General features: G+C 43.3%; 1 protein-coding gene across 5 annotated transcripts in view; it reads left to right on the top strand.

Moving 5' to 3' along the window:
* Scaf8 (SR-related CTD associated factor 8) overlaps window positions 1-23,714 on the top strand; it is a 128,832-nt gene that overhangs the window by 64,638 nt on the left and 40,480 nt on the right. For 3 of the 5 annotated variants that reach the window (XM_032894765.1, XM_032894762.1, XM_032894763.1), the window contains 6 exons: window positions 530-686; window positions 2,628-2,761; window positions 4,224-4,368; window positions 5,269-5,337; window positions 8,116-8,331; window positions 9,082-11,184. In XM_032894765.1, the coding sequence (XP_032750656.1) occupies window positions 530-686; window positions 2,628-2,761; window positions 4,224-4,368; window positions 5,269-5,337; window positions 8,116-8,331; window positions 9,082-10,532 (2,172 nt within the window). In that variant the 3' untranslated portion in view covers window positions 10,533-11,184. Of the gene's footprint in view, window positions 1-529; window positions 687-2,627; window positions 2,762-4,223; window positions 4,369-5,268; window positions 5,338-8,115; window positions 8,332-9,081; window positions 11,185-23,714 lie in introns of those variants that run through there. The other 2 variants (XM_032894760.1, XM_032894764.1) reach the window with 2 other exon arrangements.

Raw genomic sequence — 23,714 nt, 5'->3', positions numbered from 1 at the left:
AACAGCAGCAAAATTACAGTTCTGGTGGAACAATGGAAATAGTTTTATGGTTGGGGTTACTACCATATGAGGAACTGCGTTAAAGGGTTGCAACATTAAGGTTAATAGAGAGAATGCATTTAGTCAGTTTTTGCACCTAAATTAAAACTCTGAACTCTTTCTAAAGACAGTGCGTGCCTATCTTGTACCACTGCTTGACTGTGTGTGTTTAAACTCAGTATCACTGATGCGTACTGGCGTGGTGTACAGGACTTTAGTAAACTCTTCATTACCATCCTAGTTATTGCCAGTGGAATTGAGATTTTGTTATAAAAGTAGACTTTATTATATCCCAAAATGAGTTATTTAGAATTGGATAAGAAGTGGAAACAGATCTTCCGTGGCAAACATGATTCCCCAATACAAGTCTAAAATAAGTACTCAGAAAAGTGAGCTTTTTGTATTTGTTTAAATATGACTTCAAACTTTCTTCTTATTTCAGTATGTATGCGATCTTCCTTTTTCTCCTTTCTCTCTCCATTCCCGGTAGATTGCCTGGGCTTTGAACAAAGGTGTAAAGACAGAATACAAACAGTTCTGGGACGTGGATCTTGGAGTCACATATATACCCTGGGAAAAAGTTAAAGTAGATGACTTGGATGGCTTTGCAGAGGGAGGCATGATTGATCAGGAAACTGTAAATGCCGGTAAGAGTAATAATGCTTTTTTTATTAAACAGTACACATCAGAAGGATATAGTAGAAATGTGTGGGGAGGCAGAGTAAACTATACTTATTTCCTGGATTTGACTCCAAGAAGAAGAAAAATAACAATGCTGTTTCCGAGGTTGACTGTTCACTATTTTGTTTTTTCATATGTGTCAAGAAATTGTTTAGAAAAACACTAAATGAAAGCTTGCAAATGTAGATTTTTTTCTTTTATGACAGTGTTTTAATTATATTTAAGAAAAAGCTTTACACAGGGAGGGTTTTTTGAAGCATTTTTAATTTTACAAATTTTAAGTGGAAAACAAGGATTCTAGTAGCTTCTTGGAGTAGCAGACACTCTCATGCTGGTTCAGGTGCTGTAGCATAATACCATCTGAAACATTTCATATTTTACCTATAACCAATGATTATATGGCGTGCTCTCTTTAAAAATAGTAGTATTTACAGCCACAACCAGAAGGAAAAACTCTAGTCACTGTTTGGGATTTGTGCAGAGTATGGTTTTCTGTTTCTTATCTTCGCTCTCTTATCAAAGGTTGCTTGCTTCAGGGTAGTTGTCCTGCTTAGAAACACATGCAGACATCTCCTTGATGTTGTTGCCTTCTGTCTGGAGATGTCTCTCATGTAGGAGCCATGTTTTGAGCATAAGCAAGGCCCTTGGTTTGAACCTCAGGACCACCAGATAGATCAACACAGTTTATTGCTTCCTGCCCTGTGGCTGTTTTCCTAGGACAATCCTTCTTTTAGTTGTCTGAACTTCTGCCATGACAGTTGATTCTTCAGGAACTGATGTTTTGATAGTGAAACAAGGTCATCTTTAGCGAATGTGGCACAGGCTCCCTTGGCCTACATTCTGGGCTGGAACCTACTAATGGCCTGGTCTGAAAAAGTAGCTTGTGGAACCACAGCCATATACATATTTTTTTTTTAGGACTTCTCTTCTTCCCTTTCTTCTCTTCCTCCCCTCCTCCTCTCTCTTCCTCCTCTTTCTTCTCATTCTTTCTCTCTCCTTTTTACATTATTTACAGTGGCAAGTATATATGGTTAGAACAGAGAGATCACCTGGTCTATAGAGTCTTTACTCCGTACTTGGAAAAACCATATTGTACTCAAAAGAAGTAAATAATAAGCAAAAAGAAATTAGATAGGATCTCTGTGTTGGTATATGAAGAAATTGATCACACATCAGGTATGGTGATGCACATGACTCAATCCTTGATGTCTTAAGACATGTGCTCTCTACCCATCTGAAGCCATAACCAGTTCTACCCTAGGCTGCATGATGAGACGGGGTGGGGGTGGTGTGGAGGGGGCAGGGAAATAGGACAGAGAGAAGGAGAAAGGTAGGGGGGAGAACACACTAGCGAGAACCAGCCATAGGTGTGTTACACTGTGAATGGACGTAGGTCTGTGGGTGTAGTATATCTAAGAGTTGAGACAAGTGTCCACTTTGGAAACAGCACTCCAGAACCTGATCAACATGGAACAGAGGAAATGAAGGCAGATGTACAGAGAAGTAAAAGCTACTCATGTTTGCTCTTTGCTCTGAAAAAGGTGGAGGCTAGTGATGGATTTCCTGTTGCCCAGCCTGGCCTCTGATTCCTGTCCTAGTGCCCCTACCTCCTAAGTTCTTGGCTGGGGATATGTGCCACATGCTTAACTAATTCTGTTTCTTATGTTCTGGTCTTCTCTGGGATGTTTCTCTGCATTACTTCATTAATTGAGCTTGATGGCACACGGAACAGGACTGGTTATTCAATCGAGAAACTTGTATGGAATGTCACTGTTACAGCTCAGTGTCGTCGTTTTCTCTCCTGTGTTACTCATTTTTCATTTGCCTAGTATTTAGATGTAACATAAATGGGAGGGAAACCTGGGAAGCTGCATTTAAAAGACATCAATTTCAAATATTTTACTTAGAATGGGAAACTGTGAAAACCTCAGAACCCGTTAAAGAGACCGTCCAGACGACACAGAGTCCAGCTGCAGTTGAGAAGGAGACAGTGGTCACAACGCAGTCAGAGGTTTTCCCTCCTCCTGTCACCATGCTGCAGGTTAGTACTAGCTGCCTTCTTAATGGCCTTGCACCTTCCCATCTGATTTTATTCTTGAGGAACAGTTGGAGGCTGTTGTCGTTAAGATGTTAAAAACATTCTGCAGGTCCAATGGTGTTATCGTACTAAATGCACAAAGGGTGTAATGCCCTTAGCCTTGAAGTATTTTCTTTAGATGATGCTTTCTGTGCAAGCAGATTTCTATCAACAATATTATCTGACAATTTTATTAGATTAATCAAATAATTTTAATGGATTTAGTGAAACATTTTGAAAAATCATTATTGTTGGAAGTGGTATTATTTATACTTAAATGTTTATGTATTGAGTATGCTCAGTTATGCACGGTACTAGGAGTCCTAGGGCTTGGGGTCCATCCATGGGAAATGTGGAGCTTTCATTGTCATTCAGGGAGACAAAAAAATGTAAAGAGAGGATTGGGTCCTGTGGATAGAGAAAGGAGTGTGGCTGCTCAGGAATGCCTACATGGCTGTGTGCCCTCTTAAAGAGGTGCTCAGAGTGCTCCTGTCTCATCGACAGCTCTTCAAAGGTGGTCAAGAATTAGCCATTTCTGTATGTGTGTGAGGAAATCCAAGCTGAAGGCCTGAATGGCAGGAGAGAGCCTGTAAGGTCAGCTCAGGAATTCCTCTGTCATTCTGAGTGCAGGGAACCATTGGAGGAGTGGGGTCAGAGATTGAGTTCAGTTATTCGCTATACTGCTGAGAGTGAATAGGCTACAGCAGACAGCGCAGAGGAGCTGGACTGAACATTCCTGGCAATGTAGGTGAGAGGTGATGTGACATGGAGAGGATGGTGAGGACAGGAGGGAGAAGTGGATGGGTGGGAGTCGACCTGGAGGCCACAGCCAACAGGACTGCCATGGGTATTGAGTTTGGAGTTGTGCAAAAAGGAGACAAAGATACCTGGTCTGAGAAATTACAAGTATGGAGAGTGCTATTTTCCCAGCATAGAAAATGGTTCAAGGAGAGTTCTCTTGGGAGTAACATTTGGGAGTTCGTTTTGTTCTGTGTGTGAGACCCTTGAAGTGCTCTTTAGGCAGTGACCTTGAGATGCTGAGCAGACCTTACATTTGAGGGTCAGGATCGAGAGAAAGCCATGCTGGAGAGATGTTTTGGGCTTTTTGTAGTTGTGATGAATAAAAGATAATTGTGTTAAGATTAGAAAACAAAGTTTAGAGAACTTGCTTCCCAGAGCAGCCTCGCGGGCAGGTGCTAAGGAAGGCCGAGCCTCTGCCAGCTGACGAGAGTTGGTTGCTTACAGTCTCGAGCTGTGCTACTACCTATTGACTGATACTGTGTGCAAAAAGTACACAGGAAGAGGCAAACAGATGTAAGGACATTTAGTGCTTTCCCTTTAAAGTAATCCATATTTATAGTAATCCATATTGTAGTAGTCACTTTAGGTGGAGACACTGGCTAACTGACATTTTCTACTCACAAAGATTCCTGTAGCACCAACCGTTCCTGCAGTTAGCTTAGTTCCACCAGCGTTTCCTGTGTCGATGCCTGTCCCCCCTCCTGGATTCAGCCCCATCCCTCCACCTCCTTTTCTACGAGCAAGTTTTAACCCTTCACAACCACCTCCTGGTAAGGAATTTATATCTTACTGTTTTAACTCTGTTTAGAGTATCATGAATGCTGGCTTTGGGGCCTCAGTGCCGTACAATGGTTTGCAGACTTCGGCACAGGAAGAAACCAGTCTTAGCGTCCGTTCTCTAGACTCTCGATCCATTGGTTCACACCTTTCAGCCTCTTTATTTAACTTAATAGTGACACTATTAAAAACTGCAAGAAGCAGATTCATAATTTGGTCTTGTGGTCAGTAGGATCTCAAAAATGTCATTTGATTTTAAGACATATATTCATATAATGACATATGTCATTTATTCAAGAATTTAAAACATATAATCTAAAGTTAACAAAGTATGTTAACCTCGTGGTAAATAACATAACATGTTAAAGAAGTAAAGTGACTGGCAGACGGACAGCATCGTGTTACCTTCTGTGAGCACTAACTGAGATAGGTTTAGCACTCTCCCCGTGAGCAGCATTCCGACATTGACCCCTTAGCTTACCATGTGTATCAGCAGCACAGAGCTTTTCACAGAGTGTTAGTGAGTGAACAAAAAAAACCCGAGTGCTGTGATCAGGATCACTGCTTTATCTGCCTTAGAGGAATCAAGTAAAGTACGTGTAGAAGTCATTTTAATTGGAAAATAATGCCTGGATCCATTAGCATGGAAACTGAGGCCATTTTAAAACTGACATTTTGTTGGTCTGGTGGAACACTGAGGTCCGCATTCCTTGAGAAGTTGACATAGACTGACCTAGTCCACGGGCTCCATAAGAGCTGGGCAGCAGAGTGAAAACCCCACCCTAAAACAGCAGGAAAATGTGGGTGTTCATTTAGAACTTCTGAAACCTTTGATTTCAAACAAGTAATTTTCCTTGTGCTGTTTTACTTTGGTCTTTTTTTCTTCCATGTAGGTTTTATGCCACCTCCAGTTCCCCCACCTGTGGTACCTCCCCCTGCAATCCCACCCGTAGTACCAACATGTGAGTTTTTGACTTACAAAGTCTGTTTTATTCTAGGGAGTCTTAGTATGTTTGTGCTCATTCCTGTAAAATGCTAGTTGCTCAACAAACACGTGTTCGATGATTTCTGAAAATTGACAGCCTCTCACAGGTTCTTACTCATGTTCTCAGTTGTCTCACACTGTCATTCCATAGTCTGCTTCCTTTAGTCAGGATCCAGAGAAGTCATCCCGTTACCATTGTGATTTCGCTTTGTTGTGTTTATTATAAATGTCTTCCTCCAGCGCCCTCCTGCCTGGTCTCCCTTCCAGTTCATAGTCCTTGACTACTGCTCAGCTGCTTCCTAGGTACAGATGTTGTAAGGTGGGAATTAGTGCTGAGGACTTGTTTATTACATCGTGGATCATGTTTTCCCACAAGGACACAGCAACATGTCTTAGACACGCATCCTGTCATACTAGTGTCTGTTCATCTTGAACAAGACACAATACTTTTTAACAAAACCAAGCAGAAAGTACAGAAATTATTTGTGTGCCTCTGTCCTGGCTCATGCCGGGACATCATCTCCACTTGTTACCATCCCCACTAGAGTGGACCGAGTTAGAGTGGATGAATCTATTTATACCTCAGGGTAATTCTTTTTTTTTTTTTTTTTTTTTTTTTTTTTTTTTTTTTTTTTTCGGAGCTGGGGACCGAACCCAGGGCCTTCCACTTCGCTGGCCAGCGCTCTACCACTGAGCTAAATTCCCAACCCCCAGGGTAATTCTAATACAGAATTTATATTACGGTTTGCTTACACTTGGAGGTTTCTAACATATTTAACAATGTTAACACTTGATGAGGATATTCGGGTATTGCAATTAAGTAATTGAAATGTTTGCCTATTAAGTTTTTAATGTTTGTATTTGTTGATTATTGTTGACCAAATCTGTTTATCATTATTAATTGAAAATTGCTAATCTTTCTAAGTAGTAAGTCCTTCTTCATTCCTTTGTTGGGATTTTTTTTTAATGTAATGGAAACTTGCCAGGTGATGGTGATTAGTGACCTTGAGGTGTAGTGCACAGGAAGGTCACCATACATAACAACATGCACAGTTCAGAGTGCATGACTCTAGTAATAGCAGGTGACAGAAGGACAGGAATCCCCACTGCCCTTTTGTGTGTTCGTTGTTTATATGTGTATTAATGGACTAATGCAGTACTTCCTATCCACGGTCTTCTCTGTTCTTGTGTTGAGATGCTTTTCCCTTTACCTGTGTTGCTTCTCTGTGCCTTGCATTTAGTCACCATCTCGTCTGTGATGGTCCCAGGCTTTTCATCCTGATTGTCCCCAAGTCATACTGTGTCTTAATGTAGTCTGAACCAGACTCGTGTGATGCAGAAGGACATTTACAGGCCACAGTCAGGCTGCTAGATCTTGTTTGCTCTGAGGGCTGTTGTGTGGAAAGTGTTTGAGTGGGCAAAGCTGGGGGTGATGTAGTTTGAATAAAAAGAGTAGAAATGTGCATGATAAAACAGAGCTTCAAGTACAAGTTTACAGGGTGTTGTACTTGGCTTCTTTTTATACTTCTCTCTGTTGTCACACTGAAACGAATGTTTACCTCCTCCCCTTACTATGAGTCACAGACACAGGAAGTAGTAAACGGATGGCACTGCCCTCCAGACTTCTGAAGAAACTAGGTTCTTTGCTGCTTTCTTGGCCTTCAGAGTACATGTATTGCCAACCTAATCAGAAGGATTACAAAAACGAATATTTACAGACATTTAAGTATCTTAAATTTCTACTTCCTGTTTTCTGTTAATAAACATAGGGTTTCTGCGCAAGCATTTAGTTATTTTGGAAAATCCTGCTTTAAAAATTAGATTACAGAAGACTTTCTATGAGAGCACAAATAATAATAGAGATGTCTATTGATTTCTTATAACTCTAAATCCATTTTCTTTATATTCTAAAATGTTGTCCTTATGATTTAGGTAGCATTCAATTTTTTCTGAAAATTGTAGTATTCAGAAGTGGGTTTTTTTTTTTTTTTAATTTGCCACCCAAAGAGGCCTGCCTCTCAATAACTATAGCAAGGGATCGTGCTGCTCTTCCTGTCTCACTTGATCCCCATGATCTCTATTCAGTCTTAGTTGTCTGTAGTAGACGCACCATTTGCCCAGGTGTTTCTGAGGTGAATGGGATGGGGTCACCCTTGCTTAAAGTGTCCAGGGATGACCCAGCAGTTTTCTGTTGGATTTCTGTTGTTCAGCCTGCTAATGTATAGGTTACATAGACGTGGAGTGGGGTGTTTTTACCAAGTGCTTTTGACTAGAATGTTGATAGCGTTACATTTAGAGTTCACCTTGCTGACTAACCTTGCTCGATGAAGGTAGTGAATATAAAGGACTCCCCACCCTATACTCACACATTGTAATTTCAAGATTGGCCAGAGTCTTTCATTCTCACATCCCCTTGTCTGTCTGCTAGGCATTTCTGTGTATTTAGTGTTAACTAGGCCGGTGTTCTCAGAGAATTAGTTTTTATATGTGTTACTAGGATAGTCTTCACCAGTGAGTCCTCCTGTACCAGACTTTTCTGGTGAAAATATTTCATAAAATTGTTTTCTTATTCTAAAAGAGTAAAGCCTTATACGTAGAGCTGAGCCTCCTTGTTATGACTAGTAATTTTGAGCATTGATTATTATACATTGTGCTTAGTAATGCAGGGATGCCACTAAGTAAACACTCAAGTTACCAGAAAACTTAGCTTATAAATTGATTAAGTCTGAAATAAATTTTTGTCCTGTTTAAACAGCTTTAGTGCAACCACCATTGTCTATGACCCCAGAAACTGTGAAAGATGTTGGATTTGGCAGCCTTGTTTTACCGGGTGGTTCTGTTGCTGGCAGTCTTGCTCCTTCAACTCTATCAGCTGGAAATGTTTTTAATCCTCCCAGTAAAGCAGAGCCTGAAGAAAAAGTACCTCACCTTACAGAACACCAGATTCCTTCTGGTGAGAATACCAGACCAGGTAAAAACAAAAGCAGTGACTATAAAACTGTAGACATAAGATTAACTTCATAATTATTTTCCTGAAGATTAGTACTAACCTTTAGAGGAGTACACATATAAAATCCAGGGGTTTGTTTTGTCTTGGTAGACTCTGTTCTCTGCGTGCCCCACAGTATCATTTTCAGAAGAGACATTCTGAAGGGTTGGAGACATAGACTAGTGGTCTCTTATTTTAATGTCCAGCGCTGTCAGGACAAACTACAGATGGCATACTTCTGGGTTTTTTGAGACCTCTTCATTAAAACCCGGCACTCACCATTTGGAGGCACATGGTGCTGCTCTTGGATGTTGTCAGCATACCGTTACATAGTGTTTATTTACAGGAAGGTAAGAGCTGAAAGCTCGTGCCAAGTTCTGTACCAGAATATCATCTAGCAAGAAATGGTATGTGAAAGTGTTAAGTGATGTTTTTTCTCTTTTAAATGGCCCCACTGTTTGATATCTTAGTGGTGGAGGATCACACACAAAAACACCTGACATGTTTGTGCCGAGGATTTTAGACTGCAGCTCCACTGAGGTTTTGATATGTGTGCTTCACTCTGTGTGCTATGAATGGTCTGAGGTTGGTGGTCGTCCTGTATCTGGTAAAGTCTGATTCTTTGAGTGGGGGAGCTACAGTTCACTAGCAGATTTAGAACGTTAATAATTTATTTCCTTTTCACAGCAGAGTAACTGTTACTGTAGATGATTTATTCTCTTTCTCTTTTAGTGATTCCAAGTGATATTCCAAGCAGTGCTCCAATGTTAGCACAGCCGCCTGGGGCCTCAAACACCTCTGGGATCCTGTGCGTGCAGAGACCAAACGTATCGAGCAATTCTGAAATTCTGGGGGTTCGTCCAGCCAATGTTTCCAACAGTGCTGCGATTATGGGAGCCCAGCCACCAAATATGCTCAGTAACTCTGGAATTTTGGGCATACAGCCACCAAATGTGTCCAGTGGCTCTGGACTTCTTGGGGTACTGCCTCCAAACTTGCCTAACAACTCTGGACTTGTAGGACTACAGCCACCAAATGTTACAAATCCTGCTGGACTTTTGGGAACACAGCCACCAATTGGACCTCAAAACTTACCCCCCTTAACCATCCCTGCTCAAAGGATGCCTGCGTTGCCAATGCTAGACATTCGTCCGGGACTGATAGCACAGGCTCCTGGGCCAAGATTCCCTTTACTACAGCCTGGAATTCCACCACAACGGGGTATCCCTCCCCCATCGGTACTTGACGCAGCTCTTCATCCACCACCCCGTGGACCTTTTCCTCCAGGGGATCTTTTTAGTCAGCCAGAAAGACCTTTTCTGGCTCCTGGAAGACCAAATATAGACAGCGTTCCTAACCCAGATAAAAGAATACCACTTGGGAATGACAATATCCAGCAGGAAGGGGATAGAGATTACCGCTTTCCTCCTATAGAAACCAGGGAGGGCATTAATAGACCTCCTCCAGTGGATGTTAGGGATGTGGTTGGACGACCGATAGATCCCAGAGAAGGCCCTGGAAGGCCTCCGTTAGATGGTAGGGATCATTTTGGAAGACCTCCAGTGGACATGAGAGAGACTCTTGTGAGGCCAGGTCTAGACCACCTTGGCCGAAGAGACCACTTTGGCTTTCCCCCAGAAAAGCCTTGGGGGCCTAGAGATTTCGATGAGAGAGAGCACCGAGTTCTGCCTGTCTTTGGTGGTCCAAAGGGCTTACATGAAGAAAGAGGCAGATTTCGGGCTGGAAATTATCGATTTGATCCTAGAAGTGGTCCTTGGAACAGAGGATTTGGACAAGAAGTTCACAGAGATTTTGATGACCGCAGAAGACCCTGGGAGAGGCAGAGGGATAGGGATGACAGAGATTTTGATTTCTGCAGAGAAATTAATGGGAATCGTCTTGGACGAGATAGAATTCAAAACACTTGGGTTCCCCCTCCTCATGCTCGGGTTTTTGATTATTTCGAAGGGGCCACTTCTCAACGGAAAGGTGAGAATGTGCCTCAAGTTAATGGTGAAAATACAGAGAGACACGCTCCGCCACCGCCTTTGCCAGTGCAGAAGGACCCTGAACTCTATGAGAAGCTGGCGTCTTCAGGGGGCGCAGACAAGGAGGAGAGCGGCACAGCTGCTGGTGTAGAGAGTGAAGCGGTGGTAGAAAGCACAGAGACTGAGGGGACATAACATCGCTCAGTAGGTAAAAGAAACCTTTTGTACAGTTGTCATCTCTGTAAGAGGTTAATGGCTGACTGCACCACAGTTGTTCACGTTTATCTACCAGAACTAAGTTAATCTGATGTTCGTGTTCACCTTTCTCTTAAAATAATTGTACAACTGACTTGTATAGACATTGTTCTTAATATGAACATGGTAGGTAAACATTTTTTTATTTTTCTGATAAAGTATAAATGTTGCCCCAGATTCTTTTAACGTCAAGGAGATGCTAACAGCTTGTCGGGACTTCCTATGGAAGAGAAGGTTTTAGACACAGTCGTTGGGATGGGTATGGCAATGACGTATTTCAGAACAGCAAGGTGTGGCACATCTCCATAGCTCTAGGCTGCTGCAGGGTTTTAAGGTGACAGACAAAGCTGTGATATTTTATGCAAGGACTGGCTCTAGATTCTTGAGGAGCATAATACAGAGATTTTAAAAAGTGATTTTGTAAAAATCTCCACTATGGTCTCTGTTACTCCAAAGTAAGTGTGTGTGATTTGTTCCTCATACTACAGTAAGTAAAAAAGAAAAGAAGCAAACAACATAAACATTCAAATACGTTTTAATGTTGGGTGAATTTTGTTTTTAGATGCCAATAAAACTTATTTGTTTGATAACAGTGTTCTAGGAATTGTATTTTTTTAACCTACAAATTCTTAAAACTGAATTGTTATTAGCATGCACTTAGCTGTTCAAGTTTCTCATGACCCTTTAACAACAATGAATAGTTGTGTGCTGATGAAAGCCTGTGTATGATATAAAAATCATGCAGTCTGAACAATATGTACACAGTATCTATGTATATTTATTGTGTAAGCCATGTAGTTTTTCTTTCTCTGTATGTCTATCTCTGCTCATACAGAGAAAAAGAATGTTTTTAAAAGTTTAATATAATATTTCTTAAAACTTGATAGAAAATTGGGAGCACTGGGTAAATTGACATTCCTCATGGTTATAGCTTGTTTTAGTCTTGATAAATGTGAAGAAAGGAATTAAAGGATAGCGGCTGAGAGGCAGTTCTTTGGTGCTTTGTTTAATACGGCTAAGCACATAGTCAGATGTCACATTAAGTGATTGCAGTTTCTCACACTATCTGAGTCTGTCATTAAGAGTTTAGTTCACATGCATGCCATCAGTTTCTTAATTGCACAAAAATGTAGCTGGCACTGATGGCCTAAGCGATTTTAGATACCAGGAATAAAGGATCCATAGCCTCTGGGTAACACTGTTTAGAGGAGGCTCTAAGGTAAAGGAGGAGAAGCGTTTGGGGCTGGCTTTTGCTCTTGAGTTTCACTTCTTTGCTGCTTCCTTTTGTGTTTCCCACATTCTGCATATACATGATAAAAAGGCCATCAGTATCTTTGAGTTGCCAGTGGAAAGCTTGCCTAGGATTCTGTGAGCATTCCTTCCTTTCCTTTGCATTTTCAGCCCTGCATCCTGTGCTGTCTAGAGTTTCTAAGCTGTGACAGCATACCAGTCATTCACAGTCAGACGTGTTTGTGTGCTCCTCCGGTGATGGTGATGATCTGACAGCTATGAGAAGTTGTGTTGCCTTTTCTCACACAGCCTGAATACATAAATACAGACAGTAGGGTATATTCTGATTGTTTGGGGAAGGCAGGTAAGAGTAGAAAGAAGCATTTGAATATTTACTTCCAAAGTAACTCTGTTAATCGTTTGATTTGATGTCAGGTCTTTCCCTTAGGATAAAAAGTCAAGATTTCAACCATGAGGCAAAGTAAATGTTCAGGAAAAACTGGCTTTGACCTTTAGGAGAAGATGGTACTGAATACAGTTTCTCACAATGACTTTAATTCCGTTTACTCTGATCAGAATTAATGGACATTTATTCAAGTTAATATAAATAAGACTTACTTGTTAGTGATCCGGTTTTAATTCTAAGCTTTCAACCTTCCCACGGGTACCTGAGAAGGGTTGCACTAGTTTGAAGGTTCTAGAAAGTGTAAGTTAACCCAGCAGTTGTCAGGACTGTGTCACCGTGTGCATGTTTGAGAACACCCTTTCCTTTTAGACAAAATCAATTATTCTGTGCTTGTCCATCCCTTGTCCTTCCTTGTCAGTGTAACAGGAAGGAAGGACATGCCCAGCCTCACTCACTAACCACCCAGACAAGGGGCTTAGGACCTGCTAGTTTGTCTGCCTGTGGTCACAGCTCTTACTAGTCTGCTGCCAACTGGAAATGCGTGTGAGAACCGCCCGGCCACTGCAGTTTTGCAGGCAGACACTGAATCACACACTGGGGGTTTGCTCTGCCGCTGGGGCCCATCATGCCCTGGGCCAGTTTTATGCTGGATATTCTCCCTCCCACTGGGCCACACACCCAACAGCCCTACGTAGTTCAGTGTGCGCCATGGCAGAGCGATGCCACACTCTGCTTCGCAGTGTAGCCAACTGAAACAATTTCTTACATGTGCACACATTCCATGAAGCATGGTCTCTGTTCTCAGCATTAGTGTATGTGTATGTGCCTGCGGCTGGTGAGTTTCTACAGCACCTAGAAACACGTAACAATGCCATACTGGTCTGCAGTGCTGCTTCATGTCGCTATAGGAGGAGGCACTGCTCAGAAGTAATTGGGAGGTCCAAGTAGTGTAAAGGGCCCATTCGGAACACAAGGTCATTTCACTAACACTTTATTCTTACCACAGTGCCTTCTCTCATCCTGGGAATTTTGCTGCTTTATTAAATTTTTCACCCTTACTCATGTGAAAAATGATACTCTATGAATGATTGAGACCAGGAGCAATATTTCTTAAGTTACTTTTAAAAGTACTTTTTAATTAATTTATTTTTTGCCCCCTCCTGGTCAACCCCTCCCACAATCCTCCTCCCTTTCCCCTCCCTTCTCCTCTGAGTGGGAGGGGGACACCCCCAACCCTCTCCCCACCCTGTATTCCCCCAACCCTGGCACTTCCTAGCGCTTCCTCTCCCACTGAGGCTAGGCAAGAGAGCCCAGCTAGAAGAACATATCCCACATACTGGCAACAGCTTTCGGGACAGCCCCTGCTCCAGCTGTTGAGGACCCCCATGCAGACCAAGCTACACATCTGCTACATATGCACAGAGAGGCCTCAGTCTGGTCCGTGCAGGTTCTCTGGTTAGTGGTTCAGTCTAATCGCCCCAGGGGTCCAGGTTAGTTGACTCTGTTGGTCTTCCTGTGGAGTTCCCATCCCCTCGGGGCCACAATTCTCCTCCTGTTCTTCTATAAGAGTCCCTAGGCTCCATCCACTGTTTGGCTATGGGTGTCTGTGTCTGTCTGAGTCAGCTGCTGGGTGGAGCCTCTCTGAGGACTACACGCTCCTGTCTGCAGCAACCATAATACAGTATCATTAATAATGACAGGGATTGGTGCTTGTCCATGGGGTAGATCTCAAGTTGGGGCAGTTATTGGTTGGCCGTTCCTTCAGTCTCTGCTCTATCTATCCCTCATGCCTGCATTTCTTATAGTAGATAGAATAAATTTGGGGTTGAAAGTTTTGTAAATGGGTTGGTGTCCCTCCCTGGCTACAGGAGATGGCCTCTTCAGGCTCCATATCCCAGTGCTGTGAGTCACCATTAAAGACACCCCCCATTGATTCTTGGGCACCTCCCCTGTCCCAGGTCTCTGTCTCTTCCTGGAGATCTTCCCCATCCCCAATCAGTTGCAGATTTCCATTCATTCTCATGGCCATTCAGCCATCTCCCCTGCCTCTCCCCACACCTGACTCCAAACCCTACCACCCCTCCTCCGGATCCCCTCTTCCACCCAGTTCCCTTTGCCTTCTGTGACCATTCCATTCCCCCCTCCAAGTGAGGCTCATGCATCTTTGCTTGTGCCCTCCTTCCTGCCCAGCCTCCTTGGTCTGTGGAGGGTAGCATAAGCATCTTGCATTTAATGGATAGTACCCACTTACAAGCATACATGTCCTCTGGGGACTGGGTCACCTCAGAATGATACTCTCAAGATCCATCCACTTCATGATGTCTTTGCTTTTCACAGATGGATAGTATTGTAGAGATGTACTAAGAAATACTTCTTTAAAACAGTGAATGTCATTGGGTAAAGTGCTGTTAATTGCAAGCAGCACTACTCAGAAATGAGAACTGTTTCCAGTAAAACCTAACAATGGCAGTAACGTAATTCATAACTCAGAATAGAATGGAAGAGAAAGGAGACATAGAAAGTAGGCAGCCGACAGTTTAATGAACACGTGTGAGTTACTGTGGTGAGTGGATTGAACACACTCCTTGCCCATCTATTCTAGCACACATCCGCCCTGAGCACATGATTTCAAAGATACCGTATTTTCCTCACTGTGTGTTCAGGTGGGTATGTATGACCTTTGAACCAAGGGCACTTTATATTCAATTAAAATATTTTTGCTGTGCCTTATGTGCTTTTTATGTTAGTAAGACATTATTTACTAGGTGCTGTGTTAATAAAGTATTTCAGCACCTCTTAGGTTTTCCCCCTTTACGCACAAGTATCGTTCAAACATACTGCATAAAGATGAGAACATATATCTGTAATTCATTTTTAAGGCAGGCAAATAAAACACTGAACTATTTAACCACAGATGCTGCGGGGTGGCCCAGGATTATGTTCTTCCTAAGTGTTCTTGCTGTGGCTTTTATATAAAACAGAGCATCTTGTAAACCATGTGAGCTCTAGCACTGAGAATCTAATGTTCACGTCTAAAGAAAAACAATCGTAAATTTAATGAAAGATTAGAAACGATAATTTGATCCATCACAACTTACAGGATCAATTTAATGTCAGCTCACACAGGAAGTGATTTGCGGTGTGCTGCTCCCGGTGGGTCCCTGCTGTCTAGGAGCTGTTAGCATTCATGGAGATGTTTTATGACACACACATAGATATGTGTGCATAAGTTACTGTAGACACACTCTGTATTTTTTGCTTAATCCTACTCAAGTATTTTCATTTCAAATCTATATTGAATATGTTTCCTCTCCTTTTAATTGTTAGGTCAGGTTCTCCTGCTGTAGTTTAGGCTGGGCTTGAACTTGTGAGTTCCTCACAGTCCCAACCCTGTTCCTAGTGATGGGATTACAAGGGCTCATCATCCACTATACCTGGCTTACACACAGTACTCTTTAAATTGTTTTCTACTATTTGGTCTTTAGGCTGTTTCCTGCATTTTAATACCTTAGCTTGTGGAATGCCGTAGAACACAGGCCACTCAGGAATCTGAAAGCAGTAAATAAACTCTTAAGTCCAACCAGACTCACAGAAAGTATTCTAGTTTCCTAGAATTATTTTAGTGGTATAGGAAACAATACATTTTTGCCAGTTGATGCTGGAAGGTGACGGAAATGTAGAGAAGGTATCAGTTTAAGTTCATACTTTAAAAATGAACTATTGCATCAAGAAAAGACTGGGAACAGAACCATGAAGTGACAGCAAGAAGCATTTTCTCTACTTACTCGGGCTTTTACAGGGAAGTTCAAGCTTTACTTTATCTCGACAGACTTATAATGTTAAATCGGCCAGGAACTGACCTCAGTCTCGTCATAAATAAGACTACGTAGAAGGGCTTTACGTCAGGAACTAACACCAGTCGGGTTCCTCCTGGCTTAGACTAACCTCCACTACCCTGCTTTGCTCTAAAGGTTATTGAAGATAGAGAACAAAGACCTAGAGGCTTCTTTCCTTCCTCTCCCCCTCTCCTCTACCAGTCTCTCTTTGCTTTTACATCAAAGGGGGGAGGAGGTATAAGTGTATAAAATGTTAGAAGCTTCATGCCGTAAACTGAGACTACATTTGCACATGGCCAGATGCGTGCTATAATGGGTTTGCACATTGTCCCCTGAGGCCTTCTACATGGCATTGGTACAAGTACTCTCCCCCCAGGTCAGAAGATACAGATGTTCAGTCTTCTGTCCTTCTGCGTACATTAAATCATCTTGAGGTTACTTTTGATGCCTAGACAGATGCACTACAGCCATGGTAGTGACCAGGCTCCATTGTTACAATGATAACCAGCAAAAGGATGGAGTCTTGCTTTTTTTTTTTTTTCCCTCCAAATACCTTTTTATCTAAAATTGCTTGAATCCACCAGAGCAGCATTTCTAAGTGCAGGGTGCTTGTGTGCAAATGCTCTTCGTCCCCTCCTGCCCCATGCCACCGACGGGCTGTGTTCTTGCCTTTCCCAATAGTCCTGGCTATTGTGGAGCAGGCAGTTTGCCCACTGAAAGTGTGGCTTTCATCGGAAGTGGGCTGCCCTCTATCCTGATCTGTAGGCTGCTTCCAGCATTTTAATACCTTAACTTGTAGAGTGTCATGGAACACAGGCCACTCAGGAGTCGGAAGCAGTAAGATCTCGAGTTCAACCAGAGTCACATAGCTAGTCCATGCCTTTAAACAACAGCAGCAGCAACAAGAAACCAGAAATAGGCACTATTTAAAGTTTTCTGTTTTGTGAATGATAAGTTGAAGAGAAGAGAAAGTGACCGTGGGAACAAAACCCAACAGTATTGGACCTGGCCTTAACAGTTGCTAGAATGTCTTTGGGCTCTTCTTCATAGCTAAACAGTCTTTGTCACTGACGATACCTGTAGCTACTCAGGCCCTGCACTGTGTTGGGAAGCTGAGTAATTGCACTGCGGGTGTGACGCAATCCTGTGGCCATCCTGGGAAGTAGTCTTTGTGGTGTCTGTTTTGCGTAAGAGAAACTTAAGTCACAGATGTAAGTGGCTTCTGTAAGTCTCATAATTTGTGTTTGAGCAAAGACTGAAATCCTGTTACCAGATTTAGAAATGAGTGTGCCATGTGAGCAAATGCCAGGTTATGTAGGATTTATGGTTGCTGCAGCCTCTGGAGTTCCCCTTCTGTGGTTGCACGTGTGTTGTTACTCCTCCTCTTACACTCTCTAAGAACTCACTTTTCGTTCTTCACGGTTTCAGTTTATGCAGTGATGTGCTTTCAGCTAATCTGAAGGCAGGCCTACCCTTCGCTGATGCTAACAGATAAGGTTTCCTTTAGAAGACACTTTGCTCACAGTAAAATGCAAAAGCTCTCCTCAGTTTTCCTGCCCCCGAGGATGCTTTGTGACTAGTGAGGACATCTCTGCAGATGTGCATGGAGGGTGTGATTTCCACAACTTCTAAAACTGAGCGTCTTAATTATTGTGTGTATAATCAAATTTAGTAGTCTGTGGTCTTCTATAGAACCATGCTATAAATAGTCCATTGAGCTTAGATTAAACAAGGTGGTTGTGGAGATAGAGTATATGCATTTGAAATATTAGTGTTTCCTGCCACTTGAATTCAGAGTTTAGACGATAGCCCTTGTGCTTTGTGGTGATGGTTAATTTGCAGTTGTTCTACTTTACTAAAATACATAACTGGATTCCTCAAGTCTTCAAGTTCCCAAGCTAGTCTCGTACAAACAGTCCTCATATCATGGCAACAGTTTCCAGAGCCATCAACCCAGTGACTGAATATTGGCTGTCACTGCCTAGTCTTCCCCTCAGAGGACATGCTTATATCATGTGTTAGGTAACCTTACATTTCTGCTAATCTTAGCAAATCTAGTTACTTTTATGATTACTACATGAAATAAAACGTTACTTTGGTAGTAAAGTCGGACTTGTCCTTTCCAGACTTGAAGGCCGGTTCAGTACCTGTGCCGTGTGAGCCAGACCTACCTCTCTGCGGGCTTGAACGCGGCTTTGAGCCTTTTAGACTAGAGAGGCAGTGTTAGCACCGTCACGCTGAGGCCCTCACTGAGGACTGAGAGGCATGCTAGCACTTCTCCCAGAGCCTCCTGTGATCTGCTCCTCTCCCAGTTGTTAGCCTCAACAGCTTTCTCACTACAGGCAGAGAAGGGCTTGGAGAAAAAAGTTTTAATCCCTGTGTGGCAAGCACTGTGCAGTTTATCTTCAGACAGAGTCCTATAGGAGGTTCAGATAACATCCGTTCCAGTTAAAGGAGATAATACTCTCCTGGCTGCTACACTTGGCCTGCATGTGTGTCCCCTCCCACTCAGGCCTCACCTTAGAAATCTGCTTTCCAAAGCTGTGGTTTTTGCTTTTGAAATGTGCGTGTTAATAAGCAGACCATGTTGATTAGCTTACCCTGGGTTGCTGCAACAAGTACCAGGAAGTAGCAGGTCAGGGTGTCAGCAGAGCCCTGCCTTCCCTGAAGGCCCTGGAGACAAGCCCTCCCTTGCACCTTCGGACTGGCGGCTGTCCGCTGTCCTCTATTTGTTGTGTCTTCGCACCATCCTCTCACCAGTGTGTCTATGCCCAGACTGTTTCGGTTTTTCCAGGCAGGGTCTCTCTATGTAGCCCTGGCAGGCTGCAGACTTACTCTGAAGACCAGGCTGGTTTCTGCTTCCTGGACGCTGGGATTAAAGGCGTGTGCTGCCACTGACAGACCAGAAATTTTTCTTGAAAGGTCTGAAGTACCTCAAAATATTTTGAGGGGCAGTAGTGACCACGTCCATGACAGCCCAAGACTGAACTAGGTAACTATTTACAATCCATATAAACTGACCTCCTACAATATATCAGAAAGGGCGGGCACAACAGAGAGACTGTTCCCATTCAGGTTGGCTCTCACAGCAGCAAAATTAAAATTCCTAAAGTTCATCGCAGACCATGAAATAGTTGAGTTCACCTCTTCAGATGAATCTGTGATGATCATACTTGAGGTTAACATTTGAGTGAATGGAATGTGCAAAGAAAATCATCCAGTAACTGCCGTTAGAGCCCAACAAGCAGCCGCTGGGAGCTGTGCTTTCATCGAAAAGTAGTCGATGGACTGGGGACTCAGTGGTGGGGGCCTAATACGTCCATAGGCCTGGGTTTGACCCTCCAGAATGAATGGGGCAGAGTACAGGTGGGGAGGATTTACACATCATCACATAGTGCTCTATAAAGCTGTACAGCCACGTCAATTCCGATTCACCCTGTCATTTTGCCCCACCCCACCCCCCAAAACCTGGCAATATTTATATTTTGTTTTGTTTGCTCATTGAACTGTTTGAGTCATTCTTTACTATTTCAGTGGCTTAGTAGACATAGGCTTTTAAAAGTATAGTGTAACCTTAAAACCTTTCTCAAGTTTTTCACACAGTTAGCCAGCAGGATCAAGTTAAAAACAAAGCAACATGAGTGTGCATGGGAAGGCCCAGCCTGAGTAGATCTCTTAAGAGACTCTAGCTTTCCCAGAAGTTGGAGTGAGTGTCCCCCGGGTGTCACGTGAGGAGCACTTGGCACTTCCACACCAAGGCACTTTCTAGTTCATTATGGCCAGCGTAGCCCTGGGCGCCTTAGGGTAATTGCAACAACTGAGGAATTCCTTGTGCAGAGTTAGTCATTAGAACCCAGAGTCAGAAGAAATGGCAATGCATGGTTCTCGGAGTTCTTTACGTTTCTAAAACTTCCTGTACATCACGGATCCCTAACTCTGTCACGGTGGAGGGTGCCTAGAAAGCTTCTTTCTTCGGTTCATTGCCAGAACCCGGTAGTAACAGATTCTTAAATCAGTCAGCATTGCTGAATTTCTTATGCAATATAGTGAGGAAATCAGGTTTTCCAAGTAGATCCCTACCCCCACGCCCCACACCCTACATAGTACTTGAAAAAGGTTGATTCTTTTGAAATTGAGAAAAAACGAAGACTTCCCTTGAACATATCCATGCGTACAACATTGTTAATCCTGGAAATAAACTGAATCGCTTCACTGGGTTGTGTCTGACTCATTATATTGTATTTAGACTTTTTAAAATTCCTGTTATTCCCCCATCACATGATACTGATAATTTGATTGTATTATGAAGAGTTTCATCCTTAAATAAGTATCAGAATTCAAGGTCTCAAAAGAGTTCTGTGGGAGAGAGAAAGGAAATGACTGTTATCCCAAATCTGCAGTTCCTGGAGGACGGGCATTTTCTGTCTGTTTAGTCTGGTCCCAGTGATTTAGTAAAGGGCAGTTTGGGAAGACAGAAGTCTCAGCCCTGTTGGCTGGGCTGCAGTGGTGCGTGCTTTTAATCCCAGCACTCGGGTGATTCGAGGCCACCTTCATCTACAGTGAGTTCCAGCACAGCCAAGGCTACATAAAGAAATTTTATCTCCTAAATACCAAAACAAATTTTTGTTATTTTGTCTTTTTTTTTTTTTTCCCCCGGAGCTGAGGACCGAACCCAGGGCCTTGCGCTTGCTAGGCAAGCGCTCTACCACTGAGCTAAATCCCCAACCCCCCAAAACAAATTTTTAAGAAGCCAGAATTATCCTTATCTGTGTCTTCAAATAGAGAGTAGTTGTTTCCTTCTCAGAGGTTATCAAGTAGGAAAGGGAACAAGTGGGTTTCTGAGGGGACAGTTGCCTTCACCTGGAAGGTCACAGCTGAGGAGGAGCAGTCCTGTGAGCTTGCCTAGCATTGTTGCCGCAGAGGGAGACTTCCAGTGCAGAAGAATGCATAGTCCAACTCCCCACTGCTCGCAGTTCAAAGCCCAGGACCAGAGAAAACCAGCAGTTCCCACTGCAATCTAAGTAAGAAAGGTTGATTTCCAAATTAGGGCGGGAAAGGCGCTTCCCTGGTTCCCTGAACAGTTCCTTTCATGTGGTAGTGAAAGCAGGCGTATGGGTGTGAGACTCTGCACTTGGGAAGGGACCTCAGGTGAAGGGCTGTGAACTGGGAATACACTGGTTTCCTTCAAGCTGGTCTCCAGCTAATTGAGTGTGTTTAACTAATAATGGGTGCTTTTCAAACCACCAGACGTGATATAGACACGATTTCGAAGGGGCCACCGAGTCTTACAGGGTCACATTTGTAGAAAAGGTACAGTTCTCCATCCTTTCCTTTTCCTCTTGGAAAGCTTCATTTGCTTGGCCTGCTGGACAAGGACGTGATCAGAGAGCCCCGCCTTTTGATGCAGTGTCAACCCACAAAGGCAACCTGAAGGCTGGGATTGGTTGAACCAGGTTGTCGCACCCCAACCTGTGGTAAATGTCTTCTTTTTAGCAATTTACATTTTTAGTTTAACATTTCAAAATAGTTAACAATATAATTCACAACCGCACATCGCGCGCACACACACACACACACACACACACACACACACACACACACACACACACTCGTGTTTGAATAAGGTGCCTCAAAGCCTTGTGGGTTTTCTTTATCTTTTTATGTTGGTATCATTGATATTTTTACAGAAGTGGACAGCTTAAAGCCAGTATTTTTTATCTTTGCTTAAGTCACATTTGTTTTGAAACTAGGGCCATGAATGTCGCCACCTGATGTTTTCACCAGGGTCAACTCGAGTCTTTAGGAAAATGAGTCTTGAAAGTGCCCCATTAACCCAAATTCGAGGCCACAGAGATAGGGGGAAAGGACAAAGGATAATAAATACAGACACAGAGGGTTCTGAGAGAAGAGGGATCCCAGGGTGAAGGAGTGATTGGTACAGCAGGGGGCATCTGTGCCTGATATGGCCCTAAAGTGCTTTGTAGTCAGTGTTCAGGAACAAACCTTTCTTGTGTGCGTGCGTGTGTGCGTGTCCTGTTAGAAACCTTGTTAGACTGGTGCATTACAAAGTACTTGATTTCAGTGAACCTGTGTCCACGGGTCGGTATGTCATGAGAAGGATAGGGTTTTGCTCATTGTACAAAGTTGAAAATTTTCCTGTGGTAATGATTTTTAAGTGTTGTTTTGTTTTGTTTTGTTTAAGTTAAACTCCAGGCATATATCTGGCTGGTGAACGTGGCCTGACTGCCTCATGCACTCTGGGCCCTCTCATGTAAAACTTAACCTAGTCCGTGAGAGAGCCCAGTGAACGCTCTTGTGCCGCTCTAATGTTTCCTGTACTCTTCTCTCCAAACTCTGAGCAGAATTGGTGAGACTCGGGTGCCTTTGCTTCTGGCTTGAGCTAGACCTGCTCTCAACAGCCTGGGTTTGTGAGGAAGCATCTTTGAAGGCCCAGTGCCTTTCCCTGCTAACTTGTCACAACAGAAAAAGAGAAACAAAAACCCCACAGGCCTGAGAATATCTGACATTGGACTAGCACTCAGAATTGGAAGTCATTACGGTCCTGCAGGCAAACACTGTAGGTTCCAGGACACGTTTGCCTTATAGCGTGGCAGATGCCTAGGGAGGTACACCAGGATGCTCTGCTGCCCAAACCCAACAATTGGTTCTGTCCAGGTAGCCATTTTTTCCTTATTTTTATTCTTTGACAGTCTCATGCATATATGTAATAGATCTTGGTCATCTTCTCACCCTCCCCCATCAGTTCCTTCCCCACTGTGCTCAGTCCCTGCAGTTGTCAAGTTCTGTTTCTCTCCTGTTGTTTGAGGTACATTGAGTTTAGGGTTGCTTACATTAGCAAGGTGGGAAGGGTGAGTTACTGGAACTTGGGAAACATACCAACAGCTACACCCCTTCCTCCCCGGCAACCGGTAGCTGTCCGCCATGCTTCTTTCTGTGTCACTGATTTAGCATCAGGTCTGTGCCTCAGCCTTGGCCTCAGAGCACTTTAGCAGCATTTCTGTGTTTTGAAACAGTCTCAACGTTTTCTCTTGGTTTGCTGGTAATTCTGTAGTTCTTAAGCTGTTGCAGGATTTGTAATCTACGTTGGTAAACAGCGCTAGGACATCTTCCAGACCATTTTGCCCTTCATTTCAGCGCCTTGAGATGCTCATTCAAGTCTGGGTGTTCCTGACTACTGTGAAGTATTTAGAAACAAAAATAGTTGTCAACACAGATTTGCTAGCCCGGTGTCATGATAGCCCTGATTGCTAGACTTGCCCTCGTTTTCAGGGATGGGCAGGGAAGAAGCCCGACATGGAGGTCTTCCATGAAGTAGTCATACCCTTTGCCTCTCGTTTTAGGTAGGAGTTAGCTTTGTCACTGAAACCGTCAGAGGTCGTTAGAAGCATGCCAACACATGACTTCAGGACATAGTTCATTTTTCTTTAAAAAGGTCTTTTTTACCTTCACGTATTTGTGGAGTAGGGCAGGAGTGTCACTGTGTGCAGGGGTGTCAGGGTTAGAGGACAACACGCAGGAGTTGCTTCTCCCTTCTGTCACGTGGCTTCCTGGGATCAAACTCAGGTTGAGAGGTGTGGCAGCGAGTGTCCCTGCCTGCTGAGCCATGTTCTCGACCCCAGAGTCTCTCTC

This window comes from Rattus rattus, chromosome 2 (assembly GCF_011064425.1).
Source record: "Rattus rattus isolate New Zealand chromosome 2, Rrattus_CSIRO_v1, whole genome shotgun sequence".
NCBI lineage: Eukaryota > Metazoa > Chordata > Mammalia > Rodentia > Muridae > Rattus > Rattus rattus.
The sequence above is the reverse complement of the archived record's forward strand: the minus strand, read 5'-3'. Positions and strand labels throughout refer to the sequence as shown.